The sequence below is a fragment of the Panthera uncia genome, chromosome C2, assembly GCF_023721935.1.
Source record: "Panthera uncia isolate 11264 chromosome C2, Puncia_PCG_1.0, whole genome shotgun sequence".
Classification (NCBI taxonomy): Eukaryota; Metazoa; Chordata; class Mammalia; order Carnivora; family Felidae; genus Panthera; species Panthera uncia.
The window spans coordinates 148,612,518-148,626,331 of record NC_064810.1 but is presented as its reverse complement, the minus strand read 5'-3'; the positions used below and the strand labels follow the sequence as shown (position 1 = coordinate 148,626,331).

The window sequence follows — 13,814 nt, the reverse complement described above, 5'->3', positions numbered from 1 at the left end:
GCACCGACTGGATAAGAAACACGAGGAAGAAAGTAAAATTCCTTCACTGAGAGAGTGTTTCCTGAGAGCTTTAGGAGTCTCTCTGGAACGGGGCAAACCGTCCAGCCAGGCCCCGTGTTCCTACAGCCCCGGTCGCCGGGCCAGATCGTGTCTCCGCTTCTCCAACAAGTCGCTGTGATCCTGAGTCCTGTCGTCAAAGCGGCGCCAGCTCTCATCGACCCCCTGTATGTGATGGCTCAGGTCAAGTACCTCTCAGGTGAGCCCGCATCTGTTCATCCGTTCAGCCACCGCCCCGGGGGTCGCAGCCCCCTGCCTCGGGCGGTTTACACAGACACACACCCCCTCACCAGGCCCGGCCACATCCCTGGCCTCCACTCCCCAGAAACCGGCCTGACTTCCCTCACCAGCAGGGGTCTCTCCCACCCGCCCGGCTACTGGAGGCTTCCTCACTCTGAGCGGGGTACCTCGGCCGAAGTGGCTGAACTTCAGTTCCGCACAGGGGCTGCTCCGATACCGGGATCCACCCGGTCCTCAGGATAGGCAGAAATGCCCTCATGAGGTCTGCATTCTAGTAAGGGGAAATGGACGATACGCAGAACAGAGAAGCACGCGGCCTTGTTTGTTAGGACACAGGAATTCCGTGGAGGAAACCAAAGCGGGGGAGGGGATGGGAACTGGCAGGGTCGCAGTTATTAAAAGGTGGGCAGGAGGGCATCACGGGGAGGTGGGACCCTGTAGCATTCGGCTCTCAGAGCCTCAGGGTGGCCAGAGCAATGTCCTTCCGGCTTCTGTTTCGAGACCCAGGTCCTGGAGAGAGGGAAAGGGGAGACGCGTCCGTGGGAACCTTGCTGTCCTCTCTGAGGACTCTCCACCTGTGGCCTTGCGCCCCAGTCTGCCTGGAAGGCAGGCTGATCTCTGGTGCGCTGGGGGCTTCCAAAGGATCCCAAATGCCATGGCATGTGTCTGGCTTCTGGCACGGCCTCGCGTGGGTCACACCGTGCAGAGACACCCCCTCCCCCGACCCTGTCTTCATCCGTGGGCCTCCCCGTTGTCATCTGGGTTTCCAGGTTTACCCACAAGCTTCAGGGGCTCCTGGGTACAAGGCAAGGGCAGGAACACTCCCCCAGGGGTGCGGGCAGCTGGCAACAAGCAAGTTAAGGGCCAAAGCAAGGTCTCCAGCTGCTTAGGTTGCCATAGTGACATCTTCGCATTTCTGCAGCAGCGCACAAGGAAGGAGCAGGGAGTTTGGGACCCAGAAGCAGCTGCTCCCCTCCCCGCCAAGTTATGGGCCCTGAGCGGGAGCTGTTGAGGGACCTGGATGGAGAAAGAGGGGGACTCTCCTACCAGCTCACTGCACCCCACCCCTGGGCTTGCACTGCTGCCGGCTGTGGGCCAGTCTGGCTGCAGGGAGAGCCCTCAGCCCCTGAGCGCCAAGGCAGGCAGAGCTCAGCCTCAGGAGCCGATGGCCCTGGGTCTAAATGCTGACTTTGTCCCTCGTAAGCTGAGTTACTTATGTGACTGGGTTCCAGTCCTACATCAAAAAGACACAGACAATACCGCCCATCTTGCAGGGCTGGTATTAACTAACTAACTAACTAACCGGCAGGAAAGTAACCCTGACTTTCCAAAAGTGCTTTGCATAAAGCAAGTGCTTCGTAAGACGGGGCTATTACAGTTGCTGTTATTGTTAGGTTCCGTTCTGCTCTGAGGTGTGGGACTCGAGACTTAAGCGTCCCCCGGAGCTTCTGGACAGAGCAGTGACGTGCCTTAGCCATCTCCTCGAGGGTTGCCCCACAGTCTGAGTTTCCAGGCTTTTGTCTGGATAGCTGTAATTTCAAGAAGAGACCTCTGAGTGAAACAGAACAGAACTGGGTGAAATGGCCAACTCGGGTATTTCTGGGTAACGGAACACACAAAATTCATTCTGCCTCTACATACTGGGTCCTGGGAGTCCCCCAGGGACCCCTGGATGTAGAGGTCTGTTTATCGTTTCTAGGAGAGTTAGCGAATGCCCAGAGCACCCTGCAGCGTTGCCTGGAGCTGGACCCCACCTCCGTGGACGCCCACCTCCTCATGTCCCACATCTACCTGGCGCAGGGCAATTTTGCCATGTGCTCCCACTGCTTAGAGCTGGGCGTCAGCCACAACTTCCAGGTGGGGGTCCTCTGTGCCCAGTCGCCCCGCCCCCACCTCCCCAAGCCCAGCTGGCCAACAGCCCCCACTTGCCCTGGGAGAGGCCCCAGGAGCTCCCGGCATCCCTCAGACCCTTCTGCGGGCCAAAGGCCAGGGCAGGCTCGGTGGGCTTCCGCGGCCTTCTCCGGTCCGGGTGCCTTGAGCAGCAGCCGTGAACCGGGGCCCCACACTCCACTCTGCTCCTCTAGGTCCGAGACCACCCCCTCTACCACTTGGTCAAGGCCAGGGCCCTCAACAAGTGTGGGGACTATCCAGAAGCCATAAGGACGCTGAAAATGATCATAAAATTACCAACTCGGAAGATGGAAGAAGGCAAGAAACTCCGCGGGCCCTCCATGCAGCCCAGTGAGCGGGCATCCCTCTTACTGGAACTGGCAGACGCCCTCCGCATGAATGGGGAGCTGGTAAGAAATACCACGCTCTCGTCCCTGGGGACTGGGGCATGTTGGAGGTCCGGGGTAAGCCTGGGAACCAGGCTCTTTGGTTCTGGCTGATGTTTATTCGTTCTATTATTCGAGCCTTTATTCATTTGGGAGCATATCTTACCCCCGCCCAAAGGCCTCGATGGCTCCCAGTGCCCTCTAGATAATGTCCAAAGCCTACTGAGCCCCACCTGATCTGTCCCCTGCCTGCCTGCCTCACTGTCCCCATGAGGATCTCACAGAGGCAGAGCACACAGGCCCATCAGGACAGCCACGGGTGGTTGTGCAGATTGGGTAAGGCACAGCCCCGGTAGACGCCATAGTCACACCACAGTCTTTACGAACTGTGTCCCCTTGGGAGTTTTGTGGTATATAATTTGCTCAACTGTATGAGGCAGCCCTGGGGCCTTGGCAGGTCTGGCTTGGCAAAGACAGGAAGCACCTGAGCGTCCTACGCTGGTGTGAAGGAGCAGCGGGGGAACATGGGGTGGGGGGTGGGGGTAGAGCTGACTCCACAGGCTCCCACGGCCTCGCTGTCCTCACTCACTCACCTGCTCAGCGGAGAGGGTCGGCAGAGTTCCAGGACCATCTCTAATCTGCCAGTACGGGGGCATCTGGCTGCCATAGAGAAGGAACAGCTCGCGAGGCCCTTTTCTCCTTAAAGTTAAAAACTGCCTTCTGGGGGGCGCCTGGTTGGCTCAGTCGGTTGGGCCTCTGACCTCCGCTCAGGTCATGATCTCACAGTTCGTGAGTTCGAGCCCCGTGTAGGGCTCTGTGCTGCCGGCTCGGATTCTGTCTCCCTCTCTCTTTCCCCTCCCCCCATGCACCCTCTCTCTCCCTCACTCTCTCTCTCTGTCTCTCAAAAATAAACATTAAAAAAGAAAACCGCCTTCTGGGTAGAGGTGGGGATGTGGAAGCCTGTTTGTTGTCCTTTCCTCCTTTAAATCTGCCAAAAGGAGCACAGGAATTAAAAGTGGAGAAGGAATGTCCACCTAGAGCAAACCTAGGGAACGGCCACATCCCAGCACAGTCGATTCAGTCAGTCGATTCAGCTATTGATTGAGGGCCAGCTAGCTGCCAGGCACCATCTGGCAGCTGGGGATAGAGGAGAGAAGCTAGCAAGGTCCTTTTAGAACTTACCATCGGTGGGCGAGAGAGAAAGCAGGGTGCAGTGAGGCGGGGCCCGAGGTTCCTGCCTTTGCTTGAAACCTTCTGAACTGGAGATGTGCTCAAGCGGGGAGAAGCAGGGGCATTCCTAGAGGGACTCGGGTCCAGCCCGTGGAAGGGCAGGGCCACTGAGCAAGAACTCCCTGGTCAGATGGCCTCCTTGCTTCTCTCTGTCCGGGCTCCTTTCTAGGAGACGTGGCCCGAGGAAAGTAAGGAGGGAAATAACCTGAAAAAGAGTTCTGCTGCGTGCTTTGCTTAGATGACAGATCTGCAGACTGGGGCCTTCACAGTGAGCCAGGGGTTCTGTCCTGACCCCAGCTTCTCATTAAGCCCACCCCCAAAAGGAAGACCCACAGAAAGCTCAGGGGAAATGTGAGCCTAGGGCAGCTGTGCTAGACCCTGTCCGTCCCCAGCCTAGATCCTGGGCAAAGGGCCAGGTTAGGGGGGACCGGTCCCATTTGAGGAAGGGGTCCAATATGGTGATTACAAGGAAGGACAGAGGTGATGGAGGGAGGAGAAGAAGGGAAGGAAAGAAGAAAGGGTGGGAGGGAAGGAAGGAAGGGAGGAAAGAGGGGAGAGGAAACAAAATCACAAGCAAAAGACAAGTGAAGATTACACTTGGGGAGAAAGAGTTCTATAAAAAATGGAAGAGATACTTTTTTAAAAGTTTATTTATTTTGAAAGAGAGCATGTGATCGCTTCTTGGCCTTTTGGCTAAGATCAAGTGTGAAAGAGAGCATGTGAGCAGGGGACGGGTGGAGAGAGAGGAAGAGAGAGGGAGAGAGAGAGAACCCCAAGCAGGCTCCACACTGCCAGCACTGAGCCCAACACGGGGCTCGAACTCACCAACCCTGAGATCATGACCTGAGCTGAAATCAAGAGTCGGACACTCAACCAGCTGAGTCACCCAGGCGTCCCTAAGAAGAAGTACTTCTAAGAGAACTTGTCTACATTTGATGAAAATGGAAACATGGAATCTTGTAAAACCAGCTCAAAGCAGAGCACCAGAGATCCCCAGAGCACCAGAGATCCCCAGAGGTGGCAGAATTAAAGCAAGTAAGCATAGAAAACAGTGATGCCGTTAGAAAATTATAGTCCCACGAGACAAAACAGAAAGTGGCTGAACCCTTGCTGAAGCTCTCTGGTGCAGGAAAGGGGTGAGAAAATCATTGAAGTGATGTGAGGGGATGACGGGTAAGAAAGAGAGAGACCACACATATCCAACCAAGGCAAAATAAACGTTCCTGCAGAAGAGAGAAGAAATGGAGCAGGGGAGAGCCCCACGTTGGGTGTGGAAATTACTTTTAAATAAATAAATAAACAGATAAATAAATAAGTAAATAAATATTTAAAAAATCCTAATACTAATATCCTAATGGAGTCATGGGAACCAAGGATTAACGGTCACTGGGGGCGCCTGGGTGGCTCAGTCAGTTGAGCGTCCAACTTCAGCTCAGGTCGTGATCTCACGGTTCGCGAGTTCGAGCCCCACCTCTGGTTCTCTGCTGTCAGCACAGAGCTCACTTCGGATCCCCTGTCCTCCCACTCTCTATACCTCCCCCACTCACTCTCTTTCTCTCAAAAATAAATAAACACTTAAAAACAAAACCAAAAACAAGGTGATTGAAGGTTCCAACAAGCATCTGGGTAGGCAGCAGATTACCCACTGTGAGGAAAAAAAAAAAAAAAAATCAACCAAGCCTCAGACTTTTACTCAACAATACTGAATTCAGGAAGACCACAGACAATATTTACAAAGTGTTGAGGGGGAAAGGATGTCCCCCAGTATAAAAAAATTGAATAACACAAAAATTAAATAACTCAAGAATTATGGTATGAATTAAACTTTTTTTTTTTTGGAACAACCTACGTGCTGATATAATCCAGACAACTAAAACACAAAAGAAAATGAAGTTTTTATAAGTGGGAAAAAATGTGAGGTGTAAAAGGACACATAGAACTAATCTAAATAAATCTAATTGCATTGAAATAATTACAGTAATTTTGACCCAAAGCCAGTATAATTGCTAAGTTCTTAAAATAAAAGTTATTAAAATCGAAATAACAATAACATCCTATAAAAAAATTCAGGGAGAAGGTGGCATTATTATAAGCATGCTAATTGTTTCCACTTTATAGAGTGTGGGGGAAAAATGTACACAAGACATTTCTTAATAGAAAGATGACTCTTGGTAGAATTTAAGAGGCGATCTCCACCACATTAATCAAGAGTTAAGAAGAAAAGAAAGGACCAAGCAGGTCATAAAGGCAGAAATAAAGCCGAACACAACAGCATGTAAAAATGAAAACGGGCGCCTGGGGGGCTCAGTCGGTTAAGCATCCAACTTCAGCTCAGGTCATGATCTTCCAGTTTGTGAGTTCGAGCCCCGCGTCGGGCTCTGTGCTGACAGCTCGGAGCCTGGAGCCTGCTTGGGATTCTGTGTCTCCTTCTCTCTCTGCCCCTCCCCTGCTCATGCTGCCTCTCTCTCTCTCTCTCAAAAAATAAATATTTTTTAAAAAATGAAAACAGAAACTTTTCTGTTGCCAGAAAACCCAAGAACGTATCTGTGGTAACAAAATTGTAAATGAAATAAATGTACCTCTTAAATAAAAGAGGCATCAGAGTGGTTTAAACTAGCAACAGAGAGAACCCTTACTCTCTATACTTCAAACACCAAAGGGCCCAGGATGAGAGGAAAAAGATGATACAAATATACCAAGCAAACAAAAAGAAAGCAGAGATTGAGGAAGAAATGTCTGGTAAGGCTGAATCCCAGTCCGGAAGTACCAAAATGGGGAAAGAAAGCAACTTTGTTAACATAACCAAGGGCATGAATATAATGAGGAAATAATTGAAACAGACTGTTAACGTGCCAAATACAATAACATTAAAATACTTTTGACCGAAAGCAGGAAATTACAAGGAGATGCATCCATCGGTCTCCCACAAGAAGGAATTGCCAACAGATGTAGAGGTGCTAAGGAACAGTCGAGGGTTTCTGTACCCCCAGCTAGCCAGGCACCTTTCCCCTGCCCCCAGGAAGAGTGGTGGTGGACACTGAAGGGATCTCTCTTCTTTCTGCCACTGGAGCCTCTCTGCAGGTGGATGTGAGCCATCCTCCCCTCGCCTTCCATGGAGCAAGGCTGCTCCTGGCTGTCTCCATATTTCATTTCTCTCTGGGGGCAGGAGTGGGAAGAGGGATCCCTTTAAGTCGCCTCCAAGAGATTTCAAGTGTTTTCAGGTCACCCGTGGTGGGTGACAGCTAACGGAGGTCTGTTGGGTTCCCATGCTCTAGCATGAGGCCACCAAGGTCATGCAGGACGCCATCAACGAGTTCAGGGGCACACCGGAGGAGATCCGCATCGCCATTGCCAATGTGGACCTGGCCCTGAGCAGTGGGAACGTGGACGTGGCCCTGAGCATGCTGAGGAACATCACACCCAAGCAGCCCTTCTACGTGGAAGCCAAGGAGAAGATGGCCAACATCTACCTGCAGACCCGCAAAGACATCTGCCTCTACATCGGCTGCTACCGGTAAGCCCCAGGCAGCGCCCTGACAGCCTCCTTCCCGGTGGTGTTTTAGGGAGTGGCTTCTCCAGGTTGTGTTTCCTCAACCTGGGTCTCCAGTCTGCACCCTCCAAGTGTGTTAGATGCAATGCAAGTACAGAATTTCCCATGGGTCCGCATTTGAGCGTGATAGCTTAGCCAGGCCGGCTCACTGCCGAGTTCTGAAGATACAGAATTGAATCCATCCTGCTTGGCCTCCCCCAAATGGCCCACATTCTGGTGGGAACCACGGGTATGCACTTTTGCCCTGGCCCCTGACTCTGCCCCTCCTTGAAGAAATGTCCAGTGACTCGATGTGGCCAAGGTGAGGTGCAGGAGGGTGGAGAGCTGTCTTTATGATTTGACCTTCCCAGCCCCTCCCTCAAGCAGAACTCTGTCTAGGCAATCCAGGTGGGAGGCAGCGCTGGGGGGCGGGGGCGGGGGGAGGCAAAGCCAAGAGCGGTGGGACACTAATAAACAGTGGGGTGGGGTGACGCGGCCACACCGGAGTTTTAGAAAGAGCAGGATGCCTGCTTATGCAGATGGGGCCTAGAGGGTTAGGACTGGAGGCCAGAAGAAAGGGTAGACGTTCTGGCATGGTCCAGATAACAGATAAGCAGAGCTTGGACTAAGGTAGCTAGCACAGTGCCTCGTGCACAGTGGGCTTTCAGTAAGTATTAGGTGAATGAATGAATGAATGAGTGGGAAAGAAGAGTTGGAGATGAATTCAGAAACACAAAGAGTGCATAGGTTCAAGCTAAGTCTTTGGTTACTTTTGCAGGGAGCTCTGTGAACAACTGCCTGGCCCCCACACCAGCCTGCTACTGGGGGATGCTTTCATGAACATTCAGGAGGTGAGTGAAAGCCTCGTGGCCTTGCCAAGTGGCCCCCCAATCTCATGTCTCCAGCGGGAGAGAAGAGAGACCGAGACCTTTGGACGCTTTCCCCACCAGCCTGAGAAGGCCCTGGAGGCTTATGACGAGGCCTATAGAAAGAACCCCCATGATGCATCGCTGGTCAGCAGGATCGGGCAAGCCTATGTGAAGACCCACCAGTACACCAAGGTCAGGCCAGGCTGGGGTGGGGAGAGGTGTGGGCCAGCCCAGCAGGGAAGAGGGAGGGGGGTGCATGAGTGGAAGTTTCTGGATGGGAAGGGAGTGGCTGCGTTCCCACCGTAGCTCCCTGTTGAAGTGGGTGGGGGAGGGGGGCTGGCTAGGGGAGAATTCAGAAGCCATACACACACACACACACACATACACACACACACACACACACACACACGCCGAGCCTGAGCCCTCTGCCAGCTGGGAGGGCCTTCTCATCGCAGGCTTCTGTGTTCTGGAGGGACACACAGGTGTGGTGGCCGCCGAGGAGAACATGGTTTGAGGCACTCAAGGTAGAACCAGACCCCGAGGCCAATATTTCCTGTTTGCCCAAAGGCAATTAATTATTATGAGGCTGCACAGAAGATCAATGGACAGGACTTTCTGTGCTGTGATCTTGCTGAACTGCTCCTGAAGTTAAAGAAGTTCAACAAAGCAGAAAAAGTTTTGAAACAGGCACTGGAACACGATTTTGGTGAGGCCCCTTTCGAAGTCACTTCCCTAGCCTACTGCCCCCGCCCTGCAGTCTCTTCCTGTGGAATGGGGATGGGCGCTAGCTGGGGTCCTGAGCCCAGTCCCCTACCTCCCCCATCCCTGGCTTCCCAGGCACCAGAGAACACTGATTTGAGTTTCTACTCAAATCGGAGTAGTTTCTACTCTTTGCAGCCAAAGACCTCCCATCCATGATGAACAATGTCAAGTGCTTGCTTTTGCTGGCAAAGGTTTACAAGAGTCATAAAAAAGAAGACGTGATGGGAACTTTGAACAAGGTAATCGACATTAGACAATAGACTCAAGCTCTTTATTGGCCATTTCCTGGTGGGAGCTATAAAAGGAAGGATAGGACTGCAGGTCTGGAAGGCTCCAGGGCTGGCACTCAAAAGAGGACCTGGGTCACACCTCTGACCTCGGCCTTCCATTTATTCCCCGACCTGTGCTCTTTGTTGATGGTGCCCCGGAGTGCCCCAAGCCCGGCTGGGCTGGGTCGGAGAAAGCAGGGAGTCGGCAGGGATGCCCGTGGGATAATAATGGACAATGCGAGCAGCTCCCGGGCACTGAATGCTCTATGGTGGGTTCTGTACTGGGCTTTTTGCTTTCTTATTAATTCTCACAGTAGCCCTTTGAGATATGCACTGTGACATTCCTATTTCACAGATAAGGCTCCAAGAGGTTAAGAAATGTGCCCAAAGTCAGACTGCCAGTAAATGGGGGAGCTGACATTTGAACCAGGTCTGGCCTGTCCCAACCTAAGCTCTTTTCTCCCCTGGGCTGCCCCAGTGGGACAGTTCCTGGCCATTCCTATCCCACCTCCCTCGCTCTTTCTCCACAAGGGTGTGGCTGGCTTCTTGTTCCCGAGATGCCTTCTGCCCTTGTACCAGGAAAGCCCACTCTGACGGCTTGAGACGATTTATTCCCTTGTTTCCCACTGGATTCCCACTCCCGTTTGGCCCTTAGAAAGCCGAGTGCTGATTTGTGCCCACTTCCCAAGACTTAACCCCGGCATCATCAATTCTTCTTGTCCCGATGCTCCCTGGTTACTCGATCATTTTATGTTGTGGATATTTGTGGAGGCTGCCCCAAGTTCCCAGCAGGGCAACGTTCAGAGCAAATGCATCCATCAAAACGCAGCCTGCCCTGCGTACCTACTGTGTGCTTCTTCTTGCCCGTAGGAGGGCCAGAGCAAATTAGACACGGTAAGTATCAAGGCGTGATGGAAACAGGTAAACAAGTACAGGCACAACAGAGTGTTTTGTTTGAGTGCCTTTGCTTCCGTTCCTGCCCCAGGGGCAGAGGCAGCTTGCCTCCTGAGTACTCAGCCAGGGGCCTTGCCTGCCCAGAGTGACCCAGATTTGCTCAAGGGCACTTGAGATGCCCTTTCTGATAATCTGCTGACCCAGAAACGAGAGTAGGGATTCTTTCTGTGAATTGGCCTGAGATCTGGCACATCAGGCCCCGGGATTCTGATCCCGAGTTTACTGGTTTCCCAAGGCCATGGACCTCCAGTCTCAGATCCTGAAGCATGTTGCACTGGAGCAACCAGAAATGATCCCCTCCCAGAAACAACTGGCAGCCTCCATCTGTGTCCAGTTTGGGGAGCACCACCTGGCAGAGAAGGAGTTTGCCAAGGCAGTACGGTTTTATAAGGATGCCCTCTTCTACTCGCCTGATGACAATAAGGTGGGGTCCTCAAAGCCAGAGGCTGCTCCTTCTCTTGGGCCCTGCTGCCTTGCGGAGTCCCCTGACTAGGGGCAGAGGCCGGGTCCTTCCCTGTGCCTCCCTGAGGAGCTGCAGGTCAAGGGGCCCGGGACTCCTGGTGTGGGCAGCCTGCTCTGGCTGACCCCAGGGCCCTCAGCCATCAGCCCTTGGACCAAGACTGGGAGGCCTCACTTCGGACAGCTCCTTGTGCGGGGTAGAGTGGGGAAGAGGCTCCCAAAAGTCATGTTAGTCTGGCATTTTCAGGTCCCCCTTGGAGGCGGGGGCACAGTGACAGCCGTGGCTGCCAGGGGTCTTTGGGCACGAAGCCAGACTAAGCTTCCAAGGAGGTTTAGAGTCGTGAGGGGGGCGTGGCCCAGATGAGGCAGTGGTGGCTGAGTCCACACTAGGAGAACCGATGAAGAGCTTAGTGACAGCCATTCATTCGCTCAACACGCACTCATTTAAGAGACGTATCATACGCGCCAGGCACGGTGCTAGGCCCGGGGGGCCACGGGGGGCAGGACAGGGTCCCTGCCCACAGACTGCCTCAGGCAGAGGGACAGATGAGCACATTTTTAGTTCCACTGCCTGCATGTGGGTCTGCACACTGCGGGAACTCAGAAGACGGGTGCCTGGCCCAGAGGCTACCACAGAGGGCTGCCCAGAGGGGGCTAGGTCCAAGCCAAAGGAGGAGGACGAGTTGCCCAGGCCCCTAGTTTCAGAGGTTGGTTAGTAAAACACGTGGTATGATTGGGGGAGAAGGGGGAGCCGGGGACATATGTTGAAGGTGGAACTAATAAAAATGGATTAGGCGAGAGTGAGACACCAGCCCGAGTTTTCCCATCATGCTCCCTGGTTGATCACATCCGGCCTCGTCCCAGGTGTTGCTGGAGCTGGCCCGCCTCTACCTGCTGCAGGGCCACCTGGACTTGTGTGAGCAGCACTGTGCCGATCTCCTGCAGACGGAGAAGAGCCACGAGATGGCCTCAGTGGTATGGGGCCACAGGACCTCCCCCCCCCCCCGCCCTCCCCAGGGTCCCCGCCACCGCGCGAGGGCTGCTTCCTGGCCCCATAACTCCGATGCTTGGCTGACCCACCCCCAGGGGCCACCAGGCAGAGGGGACTGAGCACTGGGCCTGATGCCCTTCACGTGGTAGGGGTGGGCCGGCAGCCGGGGCAACATCAGCCTCCCGGGCCAATCCAAGGGGAGGCGGGGAGGCTGATAGGCTCCAGGGGAAACCACACCCACAGTGGGTGAAGGCAAGGGTGGACAGGTTCCTGGATTTAAAGAAGAAATATGTGGGAAAAGGCCTCTCCAGTCTGACTTCTCTCCCTAACACCCAGACCACCGCCAGGGCCGCCCCACAGGAGTGGGGAGTCCTCATTCTGCCTCCACTGCCTGCAGCTGGCAGTTCTCGGACACGGGTGGAGGGTCCGGCTCTGCTGGCTGTCAAAGGGACCCACTGGTGTCTACCCCTGGGCTTACCTTCCCACCTGTGACCTCACCCCCGCACTCCTCCCACCCCAAGCAGGCCCTGTCTTCTGGGCTCCTCCTGTGGCCGCTCCTCCCAGGGCCCAGAGAGGCGACCTTGGACGTCCTTGTCCACCTTCTCTGCTTACCCCCACGCCCACCCGCCTCCCCACCACAGCCAGGCGAACTGTCAGGAGTCCCGGAGCATTGTGTGTTTTCTGACAGATGATGGCTGACCTGATGTTTCGAAAACAGAAACACGAAGCTGCCGTCAATCTCTACCACCAAGTCCTGGAGAAAGCACCAGGTAACGAACTGCCCACATCAAGACTGCCCACTGAGATGGCCTGCATCAGTTCCCACCAAGCAAGGGCTGCTCTCCCCCACAAGGGTGGGCCGCCTCCCCTCCTTCCTGACTGGGCAGAGGAAGCCCCTTCCTCTCTGATTGTTCCCAGAGAGACAGGAAACTGATAAAGCACCGATGGAACGTGCTGGCCCTTCCCGAGTCCGAGGGGCCAGTTCCTGGTCTCAGGCAGGGCAGTGCTTGGCCCTGGACCCAGGACAGCCTGTCTGTCTCCAAATCACGGCCACTGGACTGGACATAGCCCCCTTCTGAGGTGACAGCCACCTGGAGGTGGCTGGAAACTCTCCCTGTTAGGTAGCTAAATTCCCGCCACACCTGAGGCTCAGACGACAGCCCCTGTGGGGCCAACAGCCAACTCTGCCCCGAGGCCCAGCAGACTGCGGCCCTTAGGAGCGCGGGGTCCTGGAGCCAGACTGCCTACGTCTAACTCACGGTCTTCCACTTACCAGCTGTGTGACTTTTGGCTGAAAACTTGTGTGTCTCAGTGGAAAGGGAAAAATAGGTACCTCGGTGTGTGTAGGTAAAGCACTTAATGCTTAACGTACTGTGTAAGCTCTAGCTGCTACTTTTCAGTGTGATGATTATTCTTTGCTCAGCTTTGGAGACCAGGGGACACGAAGCTGCTGGGAGGTCACCGCTCAGCCCAAATAGGCAGTGTCTGCTGGGCCCCTCACTTCTCCATGCCAGGCCACAGCACCCAATCGGACTTGGCCGTTGGTTTTCACAGCCTGGCATCTTCTTTCCTATTGTAGACAACTTTCTGGCATGGAATAAACTAATTGACCTGCTATGGAGAAGCGGCAGACTTGAGGATGCCCCTGTCTTCTTTGAATTGGTCAAGAGGATGTCCAGCCGTGCTCCTTTGGAGCCAGGTTTCAACTACTGCAGAGGCATCTACTGCTGGTGAGCTGGGGAGTGGGCGCGTCTTCGGGGCAGTTCCCTGCAGGGGGCCCTTCCTGGCAGGCAAGCTGGGCTTCCGCTCAGCACTGGGGAAGCAGAAATTCGACTGACTTGCGGGGCAGGCGTTTGGGAGACCAGCCACCCAGCCCCGCTCCCTGCAGTCTCCGGGAGTGGCGCCCGTGTGTCCCTGCACTCCCCAGACCTCAGTTTCCCTCTCTGGTTCTTGGTATCTGTGTCTCACTTCCACTACAGGCGCATAGGGCAGCCCAACAAAGCACTGAAGTTCCTAAACAAGGCGCGCAAGGACAGCACTTGGGGCCAGAGTGCCACCTACTACATGGTGCAGATCTGCCTGAACCCGGACAACGAGGTCGTGGGCGGAGAGGTTTTCAAGAACCTGGTGGCCCAGAGCAAGTAGGGGCCCGGCTGACCTCGGGGCTTGGGGCGGGGG

At 54.4% G+C, this 13,814-nt stretch overlaps 1 protein-coding gene across 2 annotated transcripts in view; it reads left to right on the top strand.

Annotated features, from left to right (window-relative positions):
- The window catches only part of TTC21A (tetratricopeptide repeat domain 21A), a 35,363-nt gene that overhangs the window by 19,762 nt on the left and 1,787 nt on the right, over positions 1-13,814 (top strand). Inside the window, exons 12-24 of one of the 2 annotated variants that reach the window (XM_049628979.1) lie at positions 127-256; positions 1,997-2,154; positions 2,382-2,597; positions 7,079-7,317; positions 8,111-8,183; positions 8,283-8,393; positions 8,769-8,907; positions 9,099-9,202; positions 10,422-10,610; positions 11,510-11,620; positions 12,325-12,406; positions 13,216-13,366; positions 13,616-13,777. In XM_049628979.1, the coding sequence (XP_049484936.1) occupies positions 127-256; positions 1,997-2,154; positions 2,382-2,597; positions 7,079-7,317; positions 8,111-8,183; positions 8,283-8,393; positions 8,769-8,907; positions 9,099-9,202; positions 10,422-10,610; positions 11,510-11,620; positions 12,325-12,406; positions 13,216-13,366; positions 13,616-13,777 (1,865 nt within the window). The remainder of the gene's footprint in view (positions 1-126; positions 257-1,996; positions 2,155-2,381; positions 2,598-7,078; positions 7,318-8,110; positions 8,184-8,282; positions 8,394-8,768; positions 8,908-9,098; positions 9,203-10,421; positions 10,611-11,509; positions 11,621-12,324; positions 12,407-13,215; positions 13,367-13,615; positions 13,778-13,814) is intronic. The other variant, XM_049628978.1, reaches the window with a different exon arrangement.